Consider the following 27,396-nt stretch of genomic DNA (forward strand, 5'->3'; position numbering starts at 1 on the left):
GGTCTGAAATGAAATAGGTGCAGAAATTGAAAGTAAGCCTTCAGAAATTTTTATAGCTACTGAACATTGCTGCAGAATTTTTACAGCATTTCACAAAATTATTGGTCCTCAACAAAATGGAACTTTTTTTCTTAAAAAGGCGCTTTTACTTTACCACTATTAACTTGAAGAAGCACTATTCTATAATATCAGGAAAATAAAATTGTAGAATATTAAAAAATTGATACTGCTATACCAAACTGCACAATCTGGTTTTGAACTAAATGGAATGGATGCTCCATTTCGTGACCTCCAACAAAACAATAGCATTATCAAAGATTCAAATACTAATTTTTTTAGTACTTGTATTTTAGAATTATCTTGGAACAAAGGAGTTGGGTATTCTTGATTTAATATCAAGTTAATAAAAGAAAATATATTTAGAAAATCTATTACTATGTACTAAGATGTTGTTATTCATACCACTGGTTTTAATGCTTATTTTTCCATTTTTGTTTTACATATTTTATTATGATATTTTCCTTTTTAGAATAGATACCTCTATTCAATTACTAATTATTGTAGTTCTGTGACTTACAGTGTCTGTTTGTTGTGTTTTATTGTTAGTCATGTCTTTATTGTCCCATTAATCTCTTAGAATTCTAATGTGCCTTAGTTCTTTAGCAAAGTGGGAGAATTTAACTAAAATTTTTAATGAGTAGTTATGTGTCATGTATAGGAATTTTGTTTATAAACTGCTCTAAGCTTAGTTTTGAATAATGTTTACAGGGAATTGAGCATAAGCTAGAGATTTTTTCTCTTGTTTCCTTTGAAATTGTGGATACTTTTATGGATTATTACCAATGAGAAAATTTTAACTACCGTATATGACACATTGTAGCCTGGCAATGCCTGAGATTGCTTTCAAGTCAACTGATATCCCCTATTTATAATGCATCTCTCCTAACATATTATAGAATACTTACAAATTCAGAGTCATTCTTGTTAGTTTAATTTTTTTCTCTTTAAAATGAATTTAGTTGAGGTATACTTTCAAATTAAAATTTTTTGAGATAGAATTCATGTACAGTAAAATTCAGCCTTTTAAAAAGCAGTGATTTTTAGTATATTTACAGAGTTGTATAACTATTACCACTAATGCCAGAACAGTTTTATCCCCTCAAAAAAGAAATGCCACACTTACTCGCAGTCACTCCTCATTTTCCCTGAAACATTTCAGCCCTGGGCTGCCACTAATCTAATCTACTTTCTATCTCTATGGACTTGGCCTATTATGGACATTTCATATAAATGGAGCCATATAATATGTATATGGTCCTTTATGACTGGCTTCTTTCACTTAGCGTAATGTTAAGGTTCATTCTTGAAAGTAGTGTGTCATCTAAGGTCACAAATATTAATGACTATGTTTTCTTTTAAGAATTTTACAATTTTAGTTCTTAAACACTTAGGTCTTTGATCCATTTAATTTTTTTTGTGTGATAGTGAATTGAGATATGCTTTCCATGCAGTAGATAATGAACTCATTTTAAAAAGTATAGTTTAAGTTTTGAAAAATGTGTATACTTGTGTAATCTGCCAACACAAACAAGATATAGAACATTTCTATTACCTCAGAAGTTCCACCCTGCTGCCTTTTTTTTTTCTTTTTTTTTAAAGAGAGGGAGAGAGAAGGGGAGGGTTAAGGGGAGGGGCAGAAGGAGGGAGGGAGAAAGAATCCTGAGCAGGGTGCCCGAGAATCCTGAGCACCAGACACTGGGCTTGATCTCACAACCCTGAAATCATGACTTGAGCGAAAATCAAGAGTCAGACGCTTAACTGACTGAGCCACCAAGGCACCCTTCCACCCTGGGTTTTTTTTGGGTTTTTTTGTTTTTTTGTTTTTGTTTTTTTAACTATCAATTTCCCCCATTCTCCCAAGCAACCAGCCCTAAGCAACCACTGATCTGCTTTTTGTTGTTATAGATTACATTTGCATTAATAAGATTCCATATAAATGGAATAAAACGGTATGTGTCCTTTGTGTCTGGTGTCTTTTACTCAACATGTATTTTGAGGCTAATAAATGTTGCATGTATTGGTTGGTTGGTAGTTTTTATTGCTGACTAGTATGTCCCTTTATAGGTATATTACTCCTTGCTTATCCATTCACTTATTGATGGACATTTGGGTTTCTCGTTTTGGGCTATTATGGATAAAGTTAACAAACATTCATATTCCAAGTCTTTTTGTGTACATGTTTTTTTTCTCTTGGGTAAATACCAAGAAAAGAATTTGCTGAGTAATACGGTATATGTAAAATTGACTTTGTAAGAAACTGCTGAAGTGTTTTCCCAAGCAGCTGTACCATGCAACGCATGAGAGTTCCAGTTGCTTCATATCCTCAGCAACAGTTGGTGTGGTCAGTCTTTTTGAGTCTTTCTACTGGGTATGTAGTATTATCTCATGGTGCTTTTGCTTTGCATAATCTCTGGTGACTAGTGAAGTTGAGTATCTTTACATCTGCTTTACATGACTATGCTGGTTTGTTGTTTTTTTTTTTTTTTTACTCATGGTAAAATATACTTAACATTTACTATCTTAACCATTTTTAAGTGTGCAGTTCACTGGTATTATATACCTTCCCGTTGTAGTGGAATTGTCACTACCATCCATCCCCATTACTATTTTCTTTTCTTTTTTTTTTAAGATTTATTTATTTGAGAGAGAGCGTGCACAGAGGGAGAGTGAGAGGGAGAGGGAAAAGCAGACTCTTCTGAGCAGAGAGCCCAGTGCGTGGGGCTCAATCCCAGGACCCTGAGACCATGACCTGAGCCAAAGGCAGATGCTTAACAGACTGAGCCACCCAGGCGCCCCTATTTTCATCTTGTAAATTAAAACTATACCTATTAAACAGTGACTCCCCATTCTCCTCTCCCCCCATCCTGAGACAAACCACCATTATACTTTGTCTCCATGATTTTGACTACTCTGAGTACCTCCTCTAAGTGGAATCATAGGGTATTTGTCTTTCTGTGACTAGCTTATTTCACTAGCAGAATGTCCTCTAGCATCATCCTTATTGTAGCATATTGCAGAATTTCCTTCCTTTTTAAGACTGAATAATACTGTATGCAGTGTATACCACATTTTGCTTATCTATGCATTCATCAGTGGACATGGGTTGCTTCCATAGTCTCTCTGTTCTGAGTAATGCTGCTATGAATATAGATGTATAAATATCTTTGAAACCCTTCTTTCAGTTCTTTTGGGTATATACCCAGGAGTGGGATTGCTGGCTCATATGGTAGTTATGTTTTCAGTTTTTTGAGGAACCACCATACAGTTTTCCATAGCAGCTATATCATCTTACATTCCTACCAGTAGTGCACAAGGGTTCCAATTTTCTATATATTTGCGAACACTTTTATTTTCTGTTTTTTTGGTATTAGCCATCCTAATGGGTGTGATGTGGTATCTCATTGTGGTTTTAATTTGCATTTTTTTAATATAACAGTGAAGTTGAGGACCTTTTCTTGTGCTCATTGGCCATTTATATATCATCTTTAGAGAAATGTCTTTTCAACTCCTTTGCTCATTTTTGAATCAGGTTGTTTGGTTTTTTGAGTTTTAGAAGTACTCTATATATTGTGAATATTAATCCTTTCTCAGATATATAGTTTGCCAATATCTTCTCCCTTCTGTAGGTTGCCATTTTACTCTGTGGATAGTCTTATGCACGAAATTTTTTAATTTTCATGAACTCTAATGTGTCTCTCTTTTATTACCTGTACCTTTGGTGTCCTATCTAAGAAATCGTATGTCCAAATCCATTGTCATGAAGCTTCTATCCTGTTTTCTGCTAAGAATTTATTTTAGGTCTTATATTTAGGGCCTTGATTCATTTTGAGTTAATCCTTTTTATTTCTGTAGAATTGGGAGAAAAATTCCTACCTTTATTTCTGATTTTAGTAATTTCACTCTTCACTTTTTAGTTCTTTTAGCTAAAGCGTTGTCAGTTTTGTTCTTTTCAAAAAATAAACTTTGATTTACATTGATTTTCTTTCTTGTTTTTCTATTTTCTGTTTTCTTTAACTCTGTTCTTTATTATTTCCTTCTTTCAGCTAGCTTTGGGTTTAGTTTATTCTTTTTCTACTTCTTAAGTTGGAAAGTTAGATTGTTGATTTGAGATCTTTTTATTTTTAATGTGTTTATAGCTATGAATTTCCTCCATTCTTCTTTTCACTGCATCTCATAAGTTTCACATTGACCACAGTTTTTTTTTCCTTTCATGAAATGTCTGTTCATATCTTGCCCCCCCCCCCATACCCCTTTCCTTTCCTTTTTGATCTTAGTAAAGAGGTCTTTTTTTTTTTTTTTCTTAGTTTGGACAAATTTTTCTGCTAGGTGTGTGTGGAATATTTGCACTTAATCTGTGGCTGACTTTTTCATTATTTTGACAGTGTCTTTTAAGCAGAGAAGTTTTTAATTTTTATTTTTTAAGATTTTATTTATTTGACAGAGAGAACAGCAAGAGAGAGAATACAAGTAGGGGGAGTGGGAGAGGGCGAAGCAGTCTTCCGCGGAGCGTGGAGCCCGATGTGGGGCTCGATCCCAGGACCCTGGGATCATGACCTGAGCCAAAGGCAGATGCTTAACGACTGAGCCACCCAGGCACCCCAGAAGTTTTTAATTTTAACAGAATTTGTATCCTAAGAAATCTTTGTTTGAAGTCCACAAGGATTTTCTCCTGTTTTTTCTTCTATAAGTTTTATAGTTATAATTTACATTTAGTTCTGTGATGCATTTTGACTTAATTTTTGTATATGTAGAGTGAGGTTGAGGGGTTGTTTCATTTATTTTTTTAATATGGCTATTCACTTTTCTAACACCATTTGTTGAAAGGACTGTTCTTAGGATGTAGTATTGCTGAATTCCCTTCCCTGGCATATTGGTATGGCTATACAACTTGGCAGTGGGATTAGAAAGGTAGGAAAATAACTGTTGAAGAGAATAGTATGAAATTCTTACCTTGCACATAAATGATATTAATTTACTTAAAGGAAATGTTTTTATTTTTTACTTACTTATTTTTAAAGATTTTATTTGATAGAGACACAACGAGAGAGGGAACACAAGCAGGGGGGGTGGGAGAGGGAAAAGCAGGCTTCCCGCTGAGCAGGGAGCCTGATGTGGGGCTTGATCCCAGCACCCTGGGATCATGACCTGAGCCGAAAGCAGGCGCTTAACGACTGAGCCACCCAGGCGCCCCAAAGGAAGTGTTTTTAAAATTTTAAAGTAGAGCTTTAAATCAGTTAGAAATGAAATTTTCATACTAAATAATATTTTACCAAATAAGTATTTCTTTTATTTTAAATGTACTTACGTAAAATGCAAAATTTTCAGTTATTTTTTTAGAATTCTTGAGAATTCTTTGGCTCCAAAATACTAGATTATATGCCACTTGTATTGAGAAACAAAATACTTTTTCTCTTAATTCATTTTGGGGGTAGGTAAATTATATCTTTGTTTACATTTTATTTATTAATTTATTTAAAAGATTTTATTTATTTATTTGACAGAGGGAGCGAGAGAGCACAAGCAGGGGGAACAGTAGAGGGAGAGGGAGAAGCAGGCTCCCCGCCAAGCAGGGAGCCCGATGCGGGGCTTGATCCCAGGGCTCTGGGATCATGACCTGAGCTGAAGGCAGACGCTTAACCATCTGAGCTTCCCAGGCGCCCCACATTTTAGTAATTTTTAAAAAATATGGTACATTCTGAGCAGTATATTTTTTAAAAATCCTGTATCTGACATTTATATGATGTTATTTCTTTACCTCTTAATACCTAGATTTTTTTTTGTCATTTTTATAAGAGTGGATTGTTACTCCACATAGTACATGAGTAGTAAAATTTCTTTAGCATGTGGATAAAGTACTAGCTATAATTGTTTCTACTTTCTAGCTTTCAATTTCAAGTTGTATAGTGGCCATGTTAAATTAACCAAAATAGGGAAATGACGTTTTCTTCTTATCCACAGTGGCAGCTAGACTGTCTTGCTTGCTTGCTGAAGTTAATATGCCAGTTTGCAGTAGATCCATCTGATTTGGATTTAGCTTATCATGATGTCTTTGCCTGGTCTGGTATAGCAGAAAGCCATAGGAAAAGAACTTGGCCTGGTAAATCAAGAAAGGCTGCTGGTGATCATGCCAAGGGTCTTCATATACCAAGATTAACAGAGGTAAAGTACAGAAATCACCATTAAATTGTAGTAATGAATTCTATTTGTGTTTTACAAAGTTAAAAATACATTAATGCATTAGAAATGCGATCCTAGATTACAATATGACCTAACAACTGAAGTGATATCTTCATTTTTAATCCAGTAGTAGTAATTATGAAATAGTAATATTTTTCAGTTCATTATCCAAATTGCAGGAGTGAATTGTATGCCATTCTAATGTTCTCCAGCTGTAGGATTTAGTTAATCATTTACACCCAGTAATTTATATACTAAATTTGTGAGGGTCCATTTAGGGAAACAAACCACACCAGGTATTTCAACAAAGGAGATTAAAATAAAGAATTGGTTTCACATGTCTGGATTGGGAGCTAAACATACAAAAAGAAAATGTTGAGGTAATCCAGACAGGTAACCATTCACCACCCTTAGTGTTTGTGGAACAAGTGGAAAAATGTTGGGGATATCAGAAATGAGAAGGTTATAAGGAAGGATCTTGTTAACCTGGGGTTTAGGCCTCTGAGGAAGGGGCTCTGCTACTATTTCTGAAATAATAATGCCTTCCCCTGGGTTAAATACTTAAAGTACAATGCTGACAGAAAAAGCAAGGAAGTAATCTCTGTTCCAGTTGACAGAACCTCATAGGAAACCAGCTGGCAAGGGAGGAATTTAGTTTGTGACGTACCAGCCCTAGAATCACAAAGCAAGTCTATAGAATGGTAGATTTAGAACTAAACAAAAATGGTACAATAACAAGCACATCTAGCAGTATAATTAGAATTCTGTCAGTGGTTCATGTGATCAAATATTTGCCCTTCAAATGGCTCCATCACTGAACTGGGAAGTGGGGAGAGATAAAGACCAGTTTTTAGTGAGATCTCTTACTCATTTGTAACCTTTTGAGAATAGCACCTTACCTCATAGCTGCCCAAGAAACAGCAGAGTAATGAGTTGTTTCTGATAGAGAAGTATTGTAGTGAAACATATGTTGGAAACTACTGGTGAAAATTGAAACCTGAAGGCTATTTCCCTTTCAGAATTTTGGGAGATTAAGTGGGACAAGTGACCTCTCCTAGGATTCTAAATCATTTATAGCTAATACAATTAAAATAGAACTGTGGGGACTACAGTGTAATCTACATGTGTTCTACAGTGTTGCATATTGTCAACTCCTTACTTTAACCTTGCATTGCTGTAATGTTTCCGTTATTTATTTTCCAGAATGGTCTCCCCAGGTTATAATTTAAAAACTCAGATTGATTGTGTTCCTTTCTGTTAACTCATTAAATAACTTCAAAGCTTTTGACCTTAATTAGTTATTTCCTCTTGAGATTTTAATAGTACAAATATAACACAGACATAAAATACATGCACACATAAGTTTTTAAAAATTTTTTTAAATGTATGCAAGTACATATTATTGACAATAATTCAGAATATACAGGTGAACCTTCCCTCCCAGTCATAGGTGATTACCATTGATAGTTTTGTGTATTATCTTACTAGATTTTTTTCATTGCATATGCTGGTGTTATGTTTTTATAGTTTAGAAAAGGTGTTTACTATATATATTTTCCCATTAGTTGATCATAATCAGAATTTAGTATGTTAAGCTTTTTGGGAACAAAAATTTTTGTTATATGAATTCTAGAGACACAGTTACCCGGTTTTGATATTCTGTAGATAGTGAGGAAGAACACTAGTTGTTTTTTGTTTTTTTTTCATAATTTACTGTCATGCATTATTTCATTTGTTCCCCTTAAAGCCCTTTTAAAAGGTTAAAATTCCAAGTCAGACTTTAAAATTTCCATCCTAAACAGCTTTCCTTGAAGCTATCCTGATTTCACCAGGGATAGCTATAGTTGCTGCTCTCTTCTTCTGCTCATGTGGCACATTCTATTACTTGTGTTACGGTTCTTACTATGTTATCTGCTATACTGGACTCACATCTCCAGGATGGGAATAGTGCTTATAACACTTAACAACAAAAGGGTTCCGATCTACAGAAGGGATCTCTAATTCTTTATTTATTTAAATTAGCAAATTATTTCTATTACATAGAACTATATAGAACATAAAGAACTCCCACTATATAGAAGAACTAGAACCTAAAAATTAAATATGTATTAATATCATGCACCTTGAAATGTTGCAAACCTCAGGATTTTTAATCTAGAATCTGTGCCCTGTATTCATTTTTTTCTCTATTTCAGGATGGTTGAGATATCTGCCACTGGTTGGCTTTTTTCCCCTTATGTCAGAAGCAAAAAATGTTTAAATCTTGATCACCCCAATGAACCATTGACATGTGTAATGTATTTTTTCACCCATAAAGAATTTATGGATCAGATATGAAGAATAGTTTTGCTTCTATATTTGTAAATTTTCTTTTATTTTTTTAAGTTGCTATTCTTAAGTTTGGTTATAAAATTCTGGTTTTCTAATACTGATATTTTTACAGTATATGATATTCCTTACCTTGTTATAGATAAAAAAGTAATTTGGAATCTTGGGTTAAAAGTGCTTTCTTGTGTTTGAGTGTATTTAAATATTTTTTTTTAATGTTTTTGTTTTAAAGGTATTTCTTGTTCTTGTCCAAGGAACCAGTTTGATTCAGCGACTTATGTCTGTTGCTTATACGTATGATAATCTGGCTCCTAGGTATGAAGTTTTTACGCAATTTTTGTATGTATTTGTACCAAGAATATAATACTTGAAAACGTCATTTTGAAAAAATTAAAGGTTAGGAGAAAAATTGTTAGGGTATCTTTAACTCTCATACTGTTCATCTTCATTTGTGTGTTATCAACATTTTGCCAGTTTTACTGCATAATCATGAGTGTGCATTTTCTGTGTGTTTGTATGCACATATTTATTTACATATCTTCCTGAATTTTGTCAGAGTAAGTTTCAGATATGACCATTTACCAATAATACTTCGATACCAGGACATTTTCTTAATAATTTGAGTAAAATATAGAAAGTTTCACATTGCTCTGATAGTGTTATTTAATGTATAGTCCACACTCAAATTCTCCCATTAATATTCTTTATAATACTTTTTTTTTTTCCTGATCCAGGATCGTGTACTGCACTTAGTTGTTATTTCTTCCACTTCCTTTTATCAGGGATACTTCGTTAGCCTTTCTCTCATGATATTGACATTTCTGAGTACTTCAGGCCAGTTCTTCTATAAAGCATCTTTCAGTTTAGGTTTTCTGATTCTAGCAATTTTAATTGTTCTTCATGATTAAATACAGATGATGTATTTTTAGCAGGAGTACTCCATGAGTAATGTGTCTTTCCCAATACATCCTGCTGATGTCAATTGGTCCCATTATTAGTGATACTAATTTTTATTAGTTTATGTGGTTTCCTGCAGGTTTCTCTCCAATAATGTTGCTGATTTTTCCTAATTAAAAGTGACCCGTCAGAAGCTGCTCCTCATAAAACTTTCGTTCATTGATTTTTAGCATTCAGTGATGATTCTTGTCTGCATTAAACATTAGGTTGTATTTGTAAAGTAGTGATTTTCTGGCTCTTAACCATTCCTTTTATGTTTATTGGTTGACATTATATTATGAGGAAGAGCTTTCTCTTCCTCCCTTTTAGTTAGTATCAGTTTGAATTCATGTGGATTTTTTTTTTCCACTCAATTTGTTGTAGTTCATGACTAATAATTACTATTCACTTTACTCAAATTATACCTGAGTTGGCCTCCTCAAGCTTGTTCATGTGTCCTTTTGACAAATCCTTATTATTTGTGGTGGAAGGGAAGAGAGGAGTCCTTTTTTATTTTTCCTGTCACTCTAAGATCTTCAAGGCATGTAGTTTCCCTGCCTTAGTCCTGGAATCAGCCATTTCTTTAAGAAGCCCTAGTTCATGTGGTGGGAAACTTCCAAAAATACGGGCTCTTGGTGGACTCATTGCTACTGAGGTTTCCTTGCTTCTAGGCCCTTGGTGGACAGAGCTGGAAATACGTGTATGTGAATATAGTTTGAGCATGTAATAATCCCATTTATTTGGGCTACAGTAGAGATTAAAAAAATAATGTATGAAATTTTGATACTGAAATTCAAGTGTGATAATTGCTGACTGATACATAGGAACCTGACTGTATGCCTTAAATAATCACATAAGTTATGTTAAAGTGTGTAAAATTAATTTCTATGTATTCTGTAGGTGTTCTGTTGGGCTGAAATTTGCCATTATACTTAAGTGATTTATGAAGCTAATGTAAACACGTTTGAAAGTGCTTGACCTTATTTGTGGCTAATAGCTAATAGCTGTTTTTAGATGCTTTTAAAAGTCACCTTCATAGGCAGTGGTTGCATATAAATAGCATGATTATTTTAAGATTATTTATTTTATAATTTACCTTTCTTTTGTCTCTGTCTCAGTTGAATTCACATTCATTATTTGATCAATATCTGCTTTACCCCACTAGACTCTAAGTTCTATATGAACAATATCTCATTTTTCTCACCATGGTATTTTTAGTGCCAGGCACCTTATCTCATTGTTTGTAAAACTTATGAATGGACAGCGTGTAGAAACGAAGAAAGTACTGTAAACATGCCTTTGATTTGTATGATAAAATACATTTTATACCCCAACCACCAATTAACTCTCCAGTTAAATAATTCTTAACTTTTCCTCTGGGTCCTCCCTAACCCACACTCTACTATCCCACATGCCATGATATATTTGAGTTAACAAGGCCATTCAGTAACTGTTTTAGTTTGCTTTTATTTCTTGTGAATCAAGATATGTTCACTTGACTTTGTTAACCTCACACAAGGAAAAAAAATGTGCAGGTTTGATACCAGCTACTGCTGTTCAAGTTGGTTCACTCTGTGGCAATTCTTGTTTTTCATTCTACCAGTTCCATTCTTCAAAAACTTTTTACCATCTTTGTAATGTGAGCCCCCTCCTCCTGCCCCCCATTCCTGTTTTTATCTCTGTGCCTGTTCATGCACCGTTATCTTTTCCTTAGGTCCCACCTTGATTCATATGGTGCCAGGTTTATATCAATTAAGGCAGCTAGAGCATACTTTTTGCCTATGTTATCAAAAAAATCTTTTTTTTTTTTTTTTTTTTAATAAAGATTTATTTGAGAGAGCGTGTGTGCACGAGCAAGAGCTGAGGGGAGGGGCAGAGGGAGAAGCAGACTCCCAGCTGAGCAGGGAGCCTGAGGCAGGGCTTGATCCCGGGACTCTAGGATCATGACCCGAGTCGAAGGCAGATGCTTAACTAACTGAGCCCCCAGGTGCCCCATCAAAAATCTTCTAATGCTACATATTTAAAAGGTAGATGGGTAGGTTGTTGGTAAAGTTGGTTATACCAATATGATAATAACTGAACATGAAATATGGACACGTATGTGATTTTACAAGTTTTAACTTCTTAGTACTAAATTTTTACTTTTATTTTTTTAAAGATTTATTTGAGAGAGAGAGAAAGCACGCAAATGAGCGTAGGGAGTGGGGAAGGAGAGGGAAAGAGAATCTTAAGCAGACTACGTGCTGAGGACAGAGCCCGATGCAAGGCTCAATTTCACTACCCTGAGATCAGACCTGAGCTGAAACCAAGAGTGGGATGCTTAACTGATTGCACCACCCAGGTGCCCCAGTACTTTTTACTTTAAATCAATAATGTGGATGAATCTTGCTTTTTGAGATTTTGAAAGGTGTTTTGTTAATTGTAACAAAGTGAGGATGCTAGAGATCAGTGCTTTTCTTTTTTTAAACAATTTATTTGTAAGACAGATAATCCCCATTTACTGGTTTTGTTAAAATGAAAGTTTTTAATACTTTTCTTTAAATTGAAGTAATACATTTTCCACTGAAGTAACTGAATGTGTGGAGAAAAACAAATGTAAAATAATACAGAATTAAATTAGTTTTCTCTACTTTTTAGTAATTTGCTTTTAACCATTTCTGAGAGAAATTGGCATTAACAGTACTAAAGGAAGGGCATTGTGTGTCAGTGTATGATTTTATTTTTAAAATTAGAAGTCTGAAGTTTAGAATCTAAACCATTACAACCTTTCTGTTTGTAATACACATCTCGAATAATTAAATCTTTTTTTTTATAAGATTTTATTTATTGATGTGAGAGAAAGTGGGAGAGAGAGAGTGTGAGCATGAGCAAACAGAGGGAGGAGAGGCAGAGGGACAAGCAGACTCCACACTGAGCACAGAGCCCAATGTGGGGGGCTCAGTCGCATGACCCTAAGATCAGGACCTGAGCTGAAACCAAGTTGGATGCTTAACTGACTGAGCCACTCAGCTCACCCATCATGAGCACTTCTTGGTTCACTTATTTCAATCAATACTGTATTCACTCAGATATTGTTAAATCTGAGCAGTCAAATGGATTGGTTTGTAATATTTTACCAGTGTTTCTTTAAAAGATAAAGACCATAGGAAACATATTTTTCTTAAAATTTATTCTCTATTTATGGAGGGTACATTGTGTAAACTTTAAAGGATAAGTGGTAATAAATTGAGTCATTAATATTTTATTGCTAAAATTAATTAGTGGTGGTGGATTTTTTTTTTTTTTACTTTACAGAGTTTTGAAAGCTCAGTCCGATCACAGGTCTAGGCATGAAGGTAAGTAAGGGTTCCACAAAGTTAATTTTTAACAGAGATTTGCATAATTAGATAGTATTTAATAATGAACATTGTGTTTTCTTTACAGCACAAGTCTTATAGTCATACTTTTTTCTAATTTCTCTTTAGTTTCACATTATTCAATGTGGCTCTTGGTGAGTTGGGCACATTGCTGTTCTTTAGTGAAATCTAGCCTTGCTGATAGTGACCATTTACAAGATTGGTTAAAGAAATTGACTCTCCTTATTCCTGAGGTAAGATAAAGATTGAAAATCGGTACTATTATTCTTCATATTTTTTTACATTATTTGCATTGATAATAAAAAAAGAGCTAATGGAAACAAATGGACATGATTCCATAAATATGTCCCATTATCTGGAATGTACTTATTAAACATTTTCAGATCTACAGTGTTTTGAACTTCGTACACTTAAATGTGAATGTTAAGAGGCTCTTAACCATAGGAAACAAATTGAGGGTTGCTGGAGGGGAGGGGAGTGGAGGGATGGATAACTGGGTGATAGGCATTAAGGAGGGCATGTGATGTAATGAGCACTGGGTGTTATATGCAACTGATGAATTACTGAACTCTACCCCTGAAACTAATACTATATGTTAATTGAATTTAAATAAAAATGCAAAAAATTGTGAATATTAAATAGTCTAGAGCATTCATATTTTTCTTTTTCTGAAATAAAACCATACTTATTTTGCTTTGGAGTTTTGAAAATTTTTTTCTGGGAAGGACTAGAGTGTTTTTTTTGGTAATTTATGTTTTAGAGGAAGCTTCTTTTCCTTTTTCTTTTTTTTTTTTTTAAAGATTTTTATTTATTCATGAGAGATAGAGAGAGAGAGAGGCAGAGGCAGAGGGAGAAGCAGGCTCCCCGCGGAGCAGGGAGCCCGATGCGGGACTCGATCCCAGGACCCTGGGATCATGACCTGAGCTGAAGGCAGACGCTTAACCGACTGAGCCACCCAGGGGTCCCTCTTTTCCTTTTTCTATTAGAGTGTATCCTTAGACACAAGAGATAAGTCAAATATATTTTTATTCCAATGTGAACACTAAAGTCAGTCATACTCTTGCTAAAACACTTAGCCACTAGTTAAAATAGTTACATCTTTTTTAGGCAGCATTATCTTAGTACATTTAAGCTCTGAGTTGAATGCATATGTATTCTTGTTCTGGCTGTGTCACAGGTAATGATTGTGACATTTGGGCAAGTCCTGTAGAAACTAAAATGTTTTGGTATAAGTACTTTCTAAATTGCTTCTTGTTCCGAAAATATTTTATCCTCTTACTTAGTTTTGTAAATAAATTATTATGAATATCCTCTCCTTTGTTCCTTTTGTATTTGTTGTTATTGTTATGTTTATTTGGTTTTCTTCATGTCCATATTTGGGAATTTCTAACATGTTTCTACATAGTACTGTATACTTTGGAGGTACTTTATTTGATCAGATTTATGTGCATGGGTATATGATCAGAACATTGCATTTAAAAAAATATTACTAAAGAAACTGTGTAACATGTTATTTCTGCTGACATTGATTTTAAAGATTAACTTTTTAATACTTAACTCACACTATCTTTGGAACTTGCTTTTTCATTTAGACTGCGGTCCGTCATGAGTCTTGCAATGGTCTTTATAAGTTATCTCTGTCAGGGCTGGATGGAGGAGACTCAATCAATCGTTCTTTTCTGTTATTGGCTGCTTCAACATTGTTGAAATTTCTTCCTGATGCTCAAGCACTCAAACCTATCAGGGTAAGATTTTACTGTGTTTAGGAGTGGTTTCTATTTCTGCAATTTTCTTTGCCCCAAGTTTTTATCGTTGTATTACATACTTACAGTAATTTTGAGTACTTGTTTACTGTATGTAGTTTTTACCAAGAGAATAATTAATACAGTTTGTGAAGTGACAGCATTGTGGACATATTGTGTCCATGTTACACCTAGGAATGGAGTTTTGGAAATAGCATTTGTTCTAACTAAAATTGAATGATAAAAACATCGTAAGTGTAGCTTTCTTCTCATTCAGTCACACAGATTTTTTTTTAATCTTTATGATACTCTGAATTTTGAATTTCCTTTCCTGCTCCAGTGTATATACTACCTTGTAAAAAAGCCTTCTACCACATAATAAATTCAGAGCTCATTAAGTAAATTCTACTAATCCCAGAAATATGATGCATTGTAGGATTTACTTTTTCCTCCTCCGTGTTTGTCATCAAGTATGTAAGATATGTAATGTGTTTATTACGTTTTAGATTTCAAAACTATAATAGACCATTGCATTTGGGTAGATTTATATATACTTATGCTCTGTAGGTTTCTTTTGTTGACACACATTTTCATTGAATTCTTCGTTTCTGTCACGTTATTTAACATTATATGTTACTCATGTAATGACTTTTCCGAGTGGGTTATAAGAAATTTGAGGGTAATACTTTATACTATTCACTTATGGGCCTAGTTATTCTAATTTTATAGAAGCTAGAAGTGTTCTTCCCATTTTTTGTTAAATTTTGAATACTGTTTGTATAGGGATTTAATTTTTTCATAAGGTCTGTAGTTTCTTAAATGTATTATAATTTTAGGTTATTCCCCTTTTTAAAATGTTTTCACAAAGTTAAAAATTTTTTTTTTTTAATAGATAGATGATTATGAAGAAGAACCAATGTTAAAACCTGGATGTAAAGAGTATTTTTGGTTGTTGTGCAAATTAGTGGACAACATACATATAAAGGATGCTAGTCAGGTATGTTCAGAAAATTATACATTAACTTGTATGATGTTGGATGGATCATGCTCATGTATGTTTATGACTTTATATAAGCCCTTATTTTTGAGGGCATTTTTTATCATTCTCTAAGGGTTGAAAATGCCATAATTATTTTACTGTAGTTGGACCTTTTTGTTTTGCTCTAAATTCCTTTTTTCTTTTTACTTTGACCTTTGTTGAAATGTCTTCATCTGGTACCTATAAGTAATTTCCTATTTCTTCTGAGTAAGATTTGTAGATATAAAATGTTACTTGGAATGTGAAATTTGGACTTTAAATGTAAATACACAGTGTTTTGTAATAGCATATGGGTTTGGAGTTTTGGATATGTAAAATAAAATTGCAATTCAAATAGAATTTATTTTAAGGTTAAGAAACTATTAACTTACTGATCTACTAATTTTCTTAGACTAAAATAGTTTCAAATAGATGTTTAAAATAAGTTAATTTCGAAGACAAACTTGCCACGTAAGTTTTTTCTCCTTCATAAACCGAGTAAGCTGAAATGCGTCAAAAAATGAGAAACACTTTAAGAAGATACATTTAGATATTTAGGAAATATTTTCTCTTTTTTAAATGTATTTTAATCCAAGGGTGCCTGCCTGGCTCAGTCAGTACAGCATGCAACTCTTGATTTTGGGGTTGTAAATTCAAGCCCCATAGTGGGTGTAGAAATTACTTAAAAAGTCTTAAAAAAATATTTTAATTCAAGTGCATTTTATATACTTTACAGTTTAAAAAATCCTATAGTATTTGCACTTTCTACTTTTAAGGAGCAGTGTACATTGAATTCTTAAAGTACTTTTCATTTGAGAAATAGTTACAAATATTGAATGTGTTCTACTTGATTATTCATGAAATATTGATGTCAGATAACCATTGATTTTTTTTTTTTTTAAATCTTGGGTTACCCATTTAAGGTAGGAATCTAATATTGCTTACTTGCCAGTCAGCATCATTTTTTCTTAGAGATACAAATTTCTTTGAGAATTCTCTTAAGTTTTGTGAAATGTTTCAGTTTGTTGCTCAGTTATAATGAAAAGTTAAATTTTTTGGAACTGTACCTTTAAATTTATTTATTTTTTTGAGAGCAAGAGCACATGCACCAGTGAGGTGGACGCAGGTGGGGAGAGGGGCAGAGGGAGAGGTAGAGAGAGAATCTTAATGCGGGGCTGAATCTCATAACTCTGAGATCATGACCTGAGCTGAAACCAAGGGTTGTACACTTAACCCCTGAGCCACCAGACAGCCCCTCCCCCTTAAATTTATTTTTTAAAGCCTAGTTTAAAGGTGGTGTTAAAAACAAACCTTAGTGGGGCATCTGGATGGCTCAGTCGTTAAGCGTCTGCCTTCGGCTCAGGTCATGATCCCAGGGTCCTGGGATCGAGCCCCGCATCGGGCTCCCTGCTTGGCCGGGAGCCTGCTTCTCCCTCTCCCACTCTCCCTGCTTGTGTTCCCTCTCTCGCTGTGTCTCTCTCTGTCAAAAAATAAATAAAAGCTTTAAAAAAAAACAAACCTTGGGCGCCTGGGTGGCTCAGTCGTTGGGCGTCTGCCTTCGGCTCGGGTCATGGTCCCGGAGTCCCGGGATCGAGTCCCACATCGGGCTCCCTGCTCAGCGGGAAGCCTGCTTCTCCCTCTCCCACTCCCCCTGCTTGTGTTCCTGCTCTCGCTGTGTCTCTCTCTGTCAAATAAATAAAATCTTTAAAAAATAAAAATAAAAATAAAAAAAAATAAAAATAAAAAAAAATAAAAAAAAACAAACCTTAGTGGGCAAATTGACTGGTAAATGCGAACTATATCTCAATAAAATTGTTAGAGAAAATAAAACAACAAACCTTTGTATCTCCTCCATACATTACTATGACTATCATAATTTATTACTGACATGCCATGGATTTTTTTTTTTTTTAAGATTTTCTTTACTTAATTTGAGAGAGTTAGCGAGAGAGAGAGCGCGCGCAAAGCCAGGGGGTGAGGCAGAGGGAGAGGCAGACTCCCCGCTGAGCAGGGAGCCCAATGCGGAGCTCAATCCCAGGACCCCAGGATCATGACCTTAGCCGAAGGCAGACGCTTAACTGACTGAGCCACCCAGGCATACCCCGTGGATTCTTTTTTAAAGGACTATCAATGATGAGTTTATAGCTATCAAAGAGTAGCTGTATTATTTATAATTTAATTAGTATGTTAATGAATTTGGGAGAACCAAATTCTTATTACTTACAGGGGAAGGATATTTTTTGTTTTAGTAATCTCTGCCTACTAAACACTTTGAATTTTGTATTTTCTCTTTGTATTAAGACCACACTCCTTGACTTAGATGCTTTGGCACGACATTTGGCTGACTGTATTCGAAGGTAAAATTTGATGTGGAATTGACAATTTTATCGTTGAGGAAACATAAAGGACATAAGTATGTGAACTATCTTGTTTTGCTTGTGTTCTTTTTTGTAGCAGGGAAATCCTTGATCATCAAGATGGTAATATAGAAGATGATGGCCTTACAGGACTTCTAAGGCTTGCAACAAGTGTTATTAAACACAAACCACCCTTTAAATTTTCCAGAGAAGGACAGGTAGGTATTAAGACATCTAAATGTCTGTATGAAATATGATTGAAATTTTTTTTGTTGTTGCATTGTATGTGGGTACGTTAAATTTTCTTAAACGTGCAAACATAAAGCTTGCTAGAACTTTATTGTTGGTAGGAAAAGAGAACACTGAATAAAATGAACCCTAGAAATATTAACGCTAAGCTTATATGCAGAAAAAATTTTAATTCCTATGACTTGTACATAGAAAGGCAACCTCTACTACAATTTCTGTAGGGTTGACTATTTTGAATTAATAATTTACACAGAATTAATAAGTAGTCATAGAGTACCTATCTGTTTTCATGTTTTAGAAGCCCATTTGACATGAAATCTGTGAATATTTGATAACACCTAAGCACTCTATACCCATAAATGCCTAATTACTCTTCAGATTAAGTTATTTACTCTGCCATTAGCACTTTTGTCATTGCCTGCATTGAGGGAGTTAGTTTTGGTTTGGAGGGTTGTTTTCTTGAGGTCACTAATTGTGGTAGGAAACACAGGAATAACCAGAAGGATGGAAGATAATCCTCAAGGGCATAGAGTTCGGGATTCTGGAGATAAACTTAAGGTGACAGTCTTAACTGTCTTAAATCTGTACTACTTCCCCTATTTGACAAAGCCCCTTTTTGTGCTATTTTTCTAGGTCCTTTTTGAATTTTTCCTATACTCACTGGGAATAATTTGATTTAGTTTTGCTGGTTGAAGTACTATGTTACATAAGCCAGTATATAACTTTTATTCTAAAATATAATATATTGATTTCTTTGATAACATATTGTAATGTGAAAATCATTGTAAAAAAAGAAATTTTTAGATAGTGCAAAGAGAAGATCCCCATATAGTTTGATTTCCCATGATGCTTAGGTGATGGATGACCTTCCAGGAGTTTCCGTAGATACATTAAATACTTAGGTATATCATTTATATTACATAAATACCATTTTGTGATCTGCTTTTTTTATTTAAAAAAATGAATACACTAAAAATATATTTCAAAAAATAAATACATAAGGAGGGAAACAATATTTTTATTGACATTTATGTTGTTACTGGTTGTAAAAAAAAAGCAACTGCAGGGAACATCATCTTTGCACCCCTGTCCCATTATATACTCCTATTCTTTTTTTTTTTTTAAAAAGATTTTTATTTATTTATTTATTTGAGAGAGAGAGAATGAGAGAGAGCACATGAGAGTGGGGAGGGTCAGAGGGAGAAGCAGACTCCCTGCCGAGCAGGGAGCCTGATGCGGGACTCGATCCAGGGACTCCAGGATCATGACCTGAGCCGAAGGCAGTCGCTTAACCAACTGAGCCACCCAGGCGCCCCTATATACTCCTATTCTTAAAAGTAAATTTGATTGGGCGCCTGGGTGGCTCAGTCGGTTAAGTGACTGCCTTCGGCTCAGGTCATGATCCCAGTGTCCTGGGATCGAGCCCAACATCGGGCTCCCTGCTCCGCAGGAAGCCTGCTTCTCCCTCTCCCACTCCCCCTGCTTGTGTTCCCTCTCTCGCTCTCTCTCTCTGTCAAATAAATAAATAAAATCTTAAAAAAAAAAAAAAAGATTTTACTTATTTGTCAGAGAGGGAGAGAACAAGCAGAGGGAGAAGCAGACTCCCTGCTGAGCAAGGAGCCCGATGCGGGACTTGATCCCAGGACCCTGGGATCATGACCTGAGCCTAAGGCAGATAGATGCTTAACCGACTGAGCCACCCAGGCGTCCCCAGGATAAATTTTTTTTTCTTTTTTTTAAGTAGAAAAGTAAAGGAAACCTTTAAGTCCTAGAAAAGAATATGAGTAAAAATAAAGTGATAGGAACCACTGGATATGTGTAGGAAGTTCAGGGATTAGTTCAGCTTGACTTGAGTTTGAAAAAGTATAGGAGGTAACTTTGGGAAGCTAGATATGGTCATCTCTTTTTTTTTTTTTTTTTTTTTAAAGATTTTATTTATTTATTTGACACAGAGACATAGCTAGAGAGGGAACACAAGCGGGGGGAGTGAGAGAGGGAGAAGCAGGCTCCCCGCCGAGCAGGGAGCCCGATGCGGAGCTCGATCCCAGGACCCCGAGACCATGACCCGAGCCGAAGGCAGACGCTCAACGACCGAGCCACCCAGGCGCCCCTAGATATGGTCATCTCTTGAGTTCACAGGAAATTATTTTTATATGTACATGCAGTAAAACAAAAGCATTACTTTTGTAATTTAAAAAAGGGAGTCCTTAAAGTGTTTGATCCAGTCAAATAACGTCAGGAATGTACATTAGCAAAATACCTGGTGACAGATTAAGAGCCAGCAGAGTACAGTAGTCTTCAAACTTTTATTGCTCACATAGTCTTGTGCTCGCTTCGGCAGCACATGTACTGAAATATTGCTCACATAGTCTTTAAAGAATTTTGGGAAACGTAGGTGTCCTCACACAGATTTTTAGACTTTAAAACATTTCTAGATTTTTCAACTCTATTTTTTAAATTTTGTTTTAAGTTTTTATTTTAGTTCTAGTTAATATACAGTGTTATATTACTTTCAAGTGTACAGTATAGTGATTCAGCAATTCCATGTTTCATTTATTGCTCATCACAAGTACACTCCTTAATCCCCATCAACTCTGTATTTTTAAAGAATATAATTTCCAGGAATTTGTTAAAACTGAAAAAAATATTTAAAAAACATAATTAATGTAAAAAATACTGTGACCTCACAGTGTTGTCCAGAATTTCTTCTGTTTTTAATTATCATTACATTACATTTATTTGGATATGGGCAATCAAAGCAACCTAAATATACTTTTTTTCATATACACAGCAAACTTTAAGTAAAAGCTCTTTTTAGTAACATTTTATAGAAGGAAATTTGTATCTTCATCAAATGTCAAAAGTCCATCTTCTAGTTAAAAGTAGTTGGCAGTCTATAGCAATAATTTTGTCAAGCTTTCTGTTTACATTTTTTCAGTCTCAAAAATAGAAGGAACTATATTCTTGATATATTTTTATAGAGTCTGTTGTTTTGCAATTTGATTAGTAAGAACAGAATGGGTTTAGGATGTCTCATTTTTCTCTGAAACTTTTTCTTATAGTTTTCTTTCATTTCTTTGTTATATCTGGGTCGAAGTTGTTTCAGCATGGTTGTCGCTTTACATGATTGTAGAGATTTCCTTCTCATGTGTGGGGTGACAAGTAAGTCATGTAAGTCTCGTAAGTCATCCTCTCAGGAGGTGAAGAATTCCCAAAGGGGACTTTTCTTAAAAGACTCAAAGCCTCAGACTCGAAGGTCAGCAAGAAAGCAGTGAGCCCAGTTGACTCTGTGGATACTGGCATGTTTTGTTCACCAGCCTCAGAGTTGTTGAGGGTCTTCTTTGTATTCCACGTCTGATCACCAAGTAATGTTAACCTTAAAGAACAAAACTGCCAGTTATTTTACCAGCAAAAATGGGTTTATTTGTGAATAGCAGAGACTCGCAACCCAGGGCATGTACTCTTCTGCAGAACCATAGGCAAGTCCAAATATACCTTAAGTTTTGCCAGAGAAGTATGAAACATTAAAATGAAATTTAGTTGAAAATGAATGTATTAACAAGAAGGATGGGCCTTTTAAAATTAATTCATATAGTTATAGGTGGATATTACTTGTTAATGAGGTCGAATGTGTGTTCATTAATTCTCTTCCTACTTTATATTTTTATTTATTTATTAATTTTTTAAAAAAAGATTTTATTTATTTGACAGAGACACAGCGAGAGAGGGAACACAAGCAGGGGGGTTGGGGGAGGGAGAAGCAGGCTTCCTGCTGAGCAGGGAGTCCGATGTGGGACTCGATCCCAGGACCCTGGGATCGTGACCTGAGCCGAAGGCAGATGCTTAACGACTGAGCCACCCAGGCGCCCTTTACTTTATATTTTTATAATGTAGATTCTGGGAAACCTTATTTACATAATGGAAATGTAAACTTTGTTCACATGTTTACAGTGGAAATGGAAGTTTTATTTTAACAGTGTTATTTAATCTTTGAATTTCTTCTGAATTACATGTTAAAAATCACACTGATCTATTATCAGAAACTATTTTTAGTATTCTCTCAGCAGTTTGAGGTTCTTTTTTCTGTGAAGTATACCAGAATGGTTTTACCATTATTTATCAAATGGACATATTGTGGGGCACCTGGGTGGTTCAGTCGGTTGAGCGTCTGACTCTTGGTTTCGGCTCAGGTCATGATCTTAGAGTCATGGGATTGAGCCCTGTGTCAGACTCCATGCTCAGTGGGGAGTCTGCTTGAGATTCTTTCTCAAATAAATCTTTTAAAAAATGGACATATTAATATATAGGTTATCCTTTTACTTAGAGATACCTGCTTTTCTGGTAAACTCAGTAAGGAAAATTAAATATTGTTCATTTCATTATGCTTTTACCAACCTGATATTTCTGATAAAGTGTTTTTATCTTATCATAGGTTTTAAATATATTTTATCAAAGCTTTGGAGCTATGGAAACTTAGCTCATTCAATTTCTGGTTCTAAACCGATGGGCAAAAGATAGTTCATTTTATTTATTTTTTATTTTTCTAGAGTGGGGGAGGGGCAGAAGGAGAGGGAGAGAATCTTAAGCAGGCCCCACGTTAACCAGGTACCCCCATGATATTTCATTTTAAACTAGTTATTAGCCGGTTCCATTTTTTTTTTTTTAGTTTGACTTTAATTTCTAGCTGAAGTAAATGTGTTATCTTGTATCTCCAAGACACATCATCTAATCTCTGAATTCTAAGATAGGCAAGACAGACTTATCAGTCTATCAGCTATATGAAGTAGACCCTATTCACTTTCCATATTTCTTAGCCAAACTTACTTTTCATTGCAAAATCAGGACTTTGTACTTTCTTTGACAATAGTGAGATGTCATTAATGGGAAAATATTTCAAATTGTCCTTTATTTGGTACCTGTGTCATAGGTTCCAAAGACCATCCCCAGGTTCAGTGATTGACTGGAAGGGCTCAAAGGACTCAGCATGTAGTTGTACTAGTGGCTAAGATTTGTTACAGCAAAATAATACAAAATGAAGTCAGTGACAAAAAAGACAGCATCCAGCCTAATCTGGTGGAGACTAGGTGCATGCTTTTAAGAGTCCTCTCCTATTGGAATTGCACAGGATGTGCTTAATTTCCCCAGCGATGAGTGTGACAACATGTGTGAGGTGTCATCTATCGGGGGAACTCTCTTGAGCCTCACTCAGGTCAGGGTTTTAGGTGGGGTGAAATGGGGGTTGTCATTTATAGTACCTGTGTAACTGACCACAGTGTCTGAAATTCCAGACTCCCAGATGGAAAGCAGGTATTCAGCATAAACCAAATATAAAACGCATAGTGAGCCACTTTTATCACTTAGGAAAAGTTTTATATCAGAGGAGCGAACTCTTTACTGTTCAAATTTTCACATGACACCCAGGGATCAACCTTACAATCCAGCCATTCTAAGTGTAAGAGAATGTTAGTCTTTAACTACATTACCTCTTTTCTGCACAGTACACCAGAATTCTGGTTTTATACCCCAGAACAATGTATCATGGTAGTATTTGAGGTATGTGAGAAATAACTATCTTTGGTAAAGTAACAAAGGACCAATTAATAAGAAACAGGTAGGAAAGGTGACCCTCCCTCAGGCGGATCAAATTTAGAGGAAAAAATACATCTAGGATGGTAAAACTTCACACTTCAGTTTGAACTTTACTGGGATCGAGGGCTTGGTGTCTGAAATCCTGGCACTGGCTTCTTCCAACTCTGTGACTCCAGGCAAGGTTCTTAGCCTTCTTTGTCTTTTGTATAGGGGCCTTTGAGTAGTATCTGGCACCATAACTGTTCATTTTGAGTAAGTTGGTGCTTTGGCTACTGCTGCTGTTAATGTTATGAGAGTGAAATAAGGAGAAACAGAAGTAAATGGCAAAGGCAGTCAAGACAGGAGTCCTTAACAAAAACTTTTGGTCACTTAATGGAGTGGAAAATAATAGCATTATAGATGGGAATCTAAGAATGAGCCTGTTAGCTATCAAGAGGTAAGGAAGAGTAAAGTTGATCCCTACCCATTTTGCTTTTTTTTTTTTTTAAGAGAAATGAACATTGGGAAGACTTTGAGATGATGGTATATGATGCTGCTCTAAGTTTTTAAATAGCCTTTTAGTAAATTGTAGATTGTCCTATAGTCTAGTTCACTCTACGTAAGGTATTCATTATATTTAGAATATAACTAATATGTAATTTTAGATAATATATGTGGCCTTTCTTTTTTTTTCCAGGAATTTTTAAGAGATATCTTCAATCTCCTGTTTTTGTTGCCTAGTCTAAAAGACAGACAGCAGCCAAAGTGCAAATCACATTCTTCAAGAGCTGCTGCTTATGATTTGTTAGTAGAGATGGTAAAGGGATCCGTTGAGAACTACAGGCTAATACACAACTGGGTTATGGCACAACACATGCAGTGTAAGCATTCTTTTCCTTTGATCTTTCTAAATTTTATGAGCAGAAAAGAGATTTTGGAGGGCATGGCTATAGAAAGAATTCACTATTCATACACTTTTAACATTATAAACTATTGTTGCTAAGATGTTAAAAAAGTAAACATTGCTTTGTTAAAAAAAACAGGTGTAAAGGACTTTTTATAGGTATCTGAAATATTTTGGAATTTTTTGGTTAAATAATTTAGTGCCAAATAAAATCAAATATTGGCAGTCTTTTGAATTTTTAGAGAATGAATTAGCTTTTCTGTGTGTTCTTACTAATTTTATTTCTTTTTTGAGTATTATCGACATGCAGTGTTACATTAGTTTTAGTTATCATATATAATGTTTTATGTATATTAACTAAAGTAATGGAGAGTAGTGGCTGTTAGTAAAAGCAAAATACATTATGTTTAATAGTTTGTTTGGGGGGCATCTTTTCCTCCCTCTTTTTTCAGCAGCCCATGCGCCTTATAAATGGGACTACTGGCCCCATGAGGATGTTCGTGCTGAGTGTAGATTTGTTGGCCTAACTAACCTTGGAGCTACTTGTTACTTGGCTTCTACTATTCAGCAACTTTATATGATACCTGAGGCAAGACAGGCTGTCTTCACTGCTAAGGTACAGTTTTCCTCACTTCAGTATTAAAACTGTAAAAGACAATTTTTAAATTTTGTTAATCTTGATTATTTCAATTTAGTAAAACATTGAGAAAGTAATTTATGAATTAAAAAATGACTGTATTTGATTACATAGCTAGCTCATGTAAACTTAATTATTTTTACATTTCGTAGGTTACTCCTAACATACTAGTATAATTTCTTTATTTCTCAAAGGAAAACACAGTTGTGGAATATATACATTCAGTGTATACAATGAACATGGTATTTTCAGTAAAAATAAATACAAATTTTCTTTACATAAAAATAAGCAAAGCCTAAAACAAAGTAGAGGAATGTACCAGAATCACTTAACTTGTTTTATTTTTATCCCAAAGTAAATTTGACTGTGGGCCTAATTTATTTGGGTAAGGTCTGCTTTATGTTATTCTTCTTCTTATTTCTAGTTTTCACTCTTTTTAACCATGGACTGTTGTTTAGTTTGCCTTTTGCACTGCTTTTATAATTTCTTGGCAAACTTACTTCATGCTTGTACTTGGGTTTTTGTTTTCCTCCATCATGTCATCTTGATGTCCTGACTTTACCCCCCTAAAAAAGTATTGCAATTCTTTATGTACTTTCAGTGAATCCTTAAGATGTTTTTAGGCTTCAAAGTTTCCGAGTTATAGTACAGTCAAGTGGGTTTTTTTTTTTTAATGTTAGTTATATTAATGCTTTTAAGTTTATCTTCTGAGACTGATGATCTGTAGAAATAGTTGAATAACTGATTGATTTTGTGTACGGAAATTTTTGTGACTAAATTTGTGGCCCTATCTGCTTAATTTTTATAGAACCAGTGATGAGCGAAGAGGCATAATTTCAGTGATTTTTTTTTTTTTTCCTGACTGTTAACATGGCCATACTTCGTGATTTCTCCTTCTAAATATTAATGATCACCGTTTAGCCATTAGCACTTTCAGGAATTAAAATGTAGCACCAGAAAGAACAATCAGATATGTTAATTGGGAGTAGGTCTCATAAATGGTGTTTTTGGTTAAAAACTAAATTTAGACATGTTTCTACATAAAAAATTCTTAACAGAATAGAATTTGACATGACTTTGGAAAGTACTCTAGTCAAATGTGCACTTATTTACGTGAATGCATTAGTTATTTTTATTTCCTTTTCTGATGTTCACAGTAAGAGTAAAGAAATCTACATGTATTTTAATTGTAGTAAAATATACCCAACTAAATACAAGTGTACAGTTCTGTGGTAGTTAGTACATTGATATCGCATTACCACCATCAATCTCAAAAATTTTTTCACTTCCCCCAACTAAAACTCTGTACCCATTAAATACTTCCCATTCTCCATTCCCCCAAACCTCATGCAACTACTATTCTACTACTTATCTCTATGAATTTGACTATTCTAGGTACCTCACTTAAGTGGAATCCTACATTCTTAGCATAGTGTCTCCAAGGTTCATCCATGTTGTAGCATGTTCAGAGTTTCCTTTCTTTTTTAAGGCTGAATAATAGTCCATTGTGTGTCTGTACCACATTTTGTTTATCCATTCATCTGTCAGTGGACATTTCTGGGTTGCTTATATCTTTTGGCTATTATAAATAATGTTTCCATGAACATGAGTGTTCAAATATCCATTTGAATCCCTGTTTTCACTTCTTTTACGTATATACCCAGAAGCGGAATTGCTAGATCATATGGGAATTCTGTGTTTAACTTTTTGAGGTATCACTGTGCTGGTGTTCTGTAGTGGCTGTGCCATTTTACCTTCCTATCAGCAATGCACAAACATGCCAATTTATTCACACCCCTCCTGGCACTTGTTTTCTGTTTTTTGACAATAGCCATCCTAATGGGTGCACATATATATTCCGTTAAGTAGTAAATACATATGTAAGGTTTATATTTAGAACTTCTACATTAAGTAAAACATTCTTGCTTTTTTCTTAATTTAGAAGACTCCAGTCACTTCCGTTCTTCAGCCAACTAATACTTAATTCTCCAGCAATGAAAATTTTAAATCCAAGTCTTTATTCCTGACCATTGCTGTATTATATATCGTTTGCATGTATCATGT

The 27,396-nt window shown here is 34.7% G+C and overlaps 1 protein-coding gene across 5 annotated transcripts in view; it reads left to right on the plus strand.

Annotated features, from left to right (window-relative positions):
• The window catches only part of USP34 (ubiquitin specific peptidase 34), a 260,898-nt gene that overhangs the window by 172,804 nt on the left and 60,698 nt on the right, over positions 1 to 27,396 (plus strand). For all 5 annotated transcript variants that reach the window (XM_032410902.1, XM_032410904.1, XM_032410903.1 and 2 more), the window contains 10 exons: positions 6,019 to 6,219; positions 8,798 to 8,880; positions 12,796 to 12,836; positions 12,966 to 13,090; positions 14,450 to 14,602; positions 15,492 to 15,596; positions 17,919 to 17,974; positions 18,072 to 18,192; positions 24,489 to 24,672; positions 25,151 to 25,311. In XM_032410902.1, the coding sequence (XP_032266793.1) occupies positions 6,019 to 6,219; positions 8,798 to 8,880; positions 12,796 to 12,836; positions 12,966 to 13,090; positions 14,450 to 14,602; positions 15,492 to 15,596; positions 17,919 to 17,974; positions 18,072 to 18,192; positions 24,489 to 24,672; positions 25,151 to 25,311 (1,230 nt within the window). The remainder of the gene's footprint in view (positions 1 to 6,018; positions 6,220 to 8,797; positions 8,881 to 12,795; positions 12,837 to 12,965; positions 13,091 to 14,449; positions 14,603 to 15,491; positions 15,597 to 17,918; positions 17,975 to 18,071; positions 18,193 to 24,488; positions 24,673 to 25,150; positions 25,312 to 27,396) is intronic.

Source organism: Phoca vitulina, unplaced genomic scaffold (assembly GCF_004348235.1).
Source record: "Phoca vitulina isolate PV1807 unplaced genomic scaffold, GSC_HSeal_1.0 scaffold12, whole genome shotgun sequence".
Classification (NCBI taxonomy): domain Eukaryota; kingdom Metazoa; phylum Chordata; class Mammalia; order Carnivora; family Phocidae; genus Phoca; species Phoca vitulina.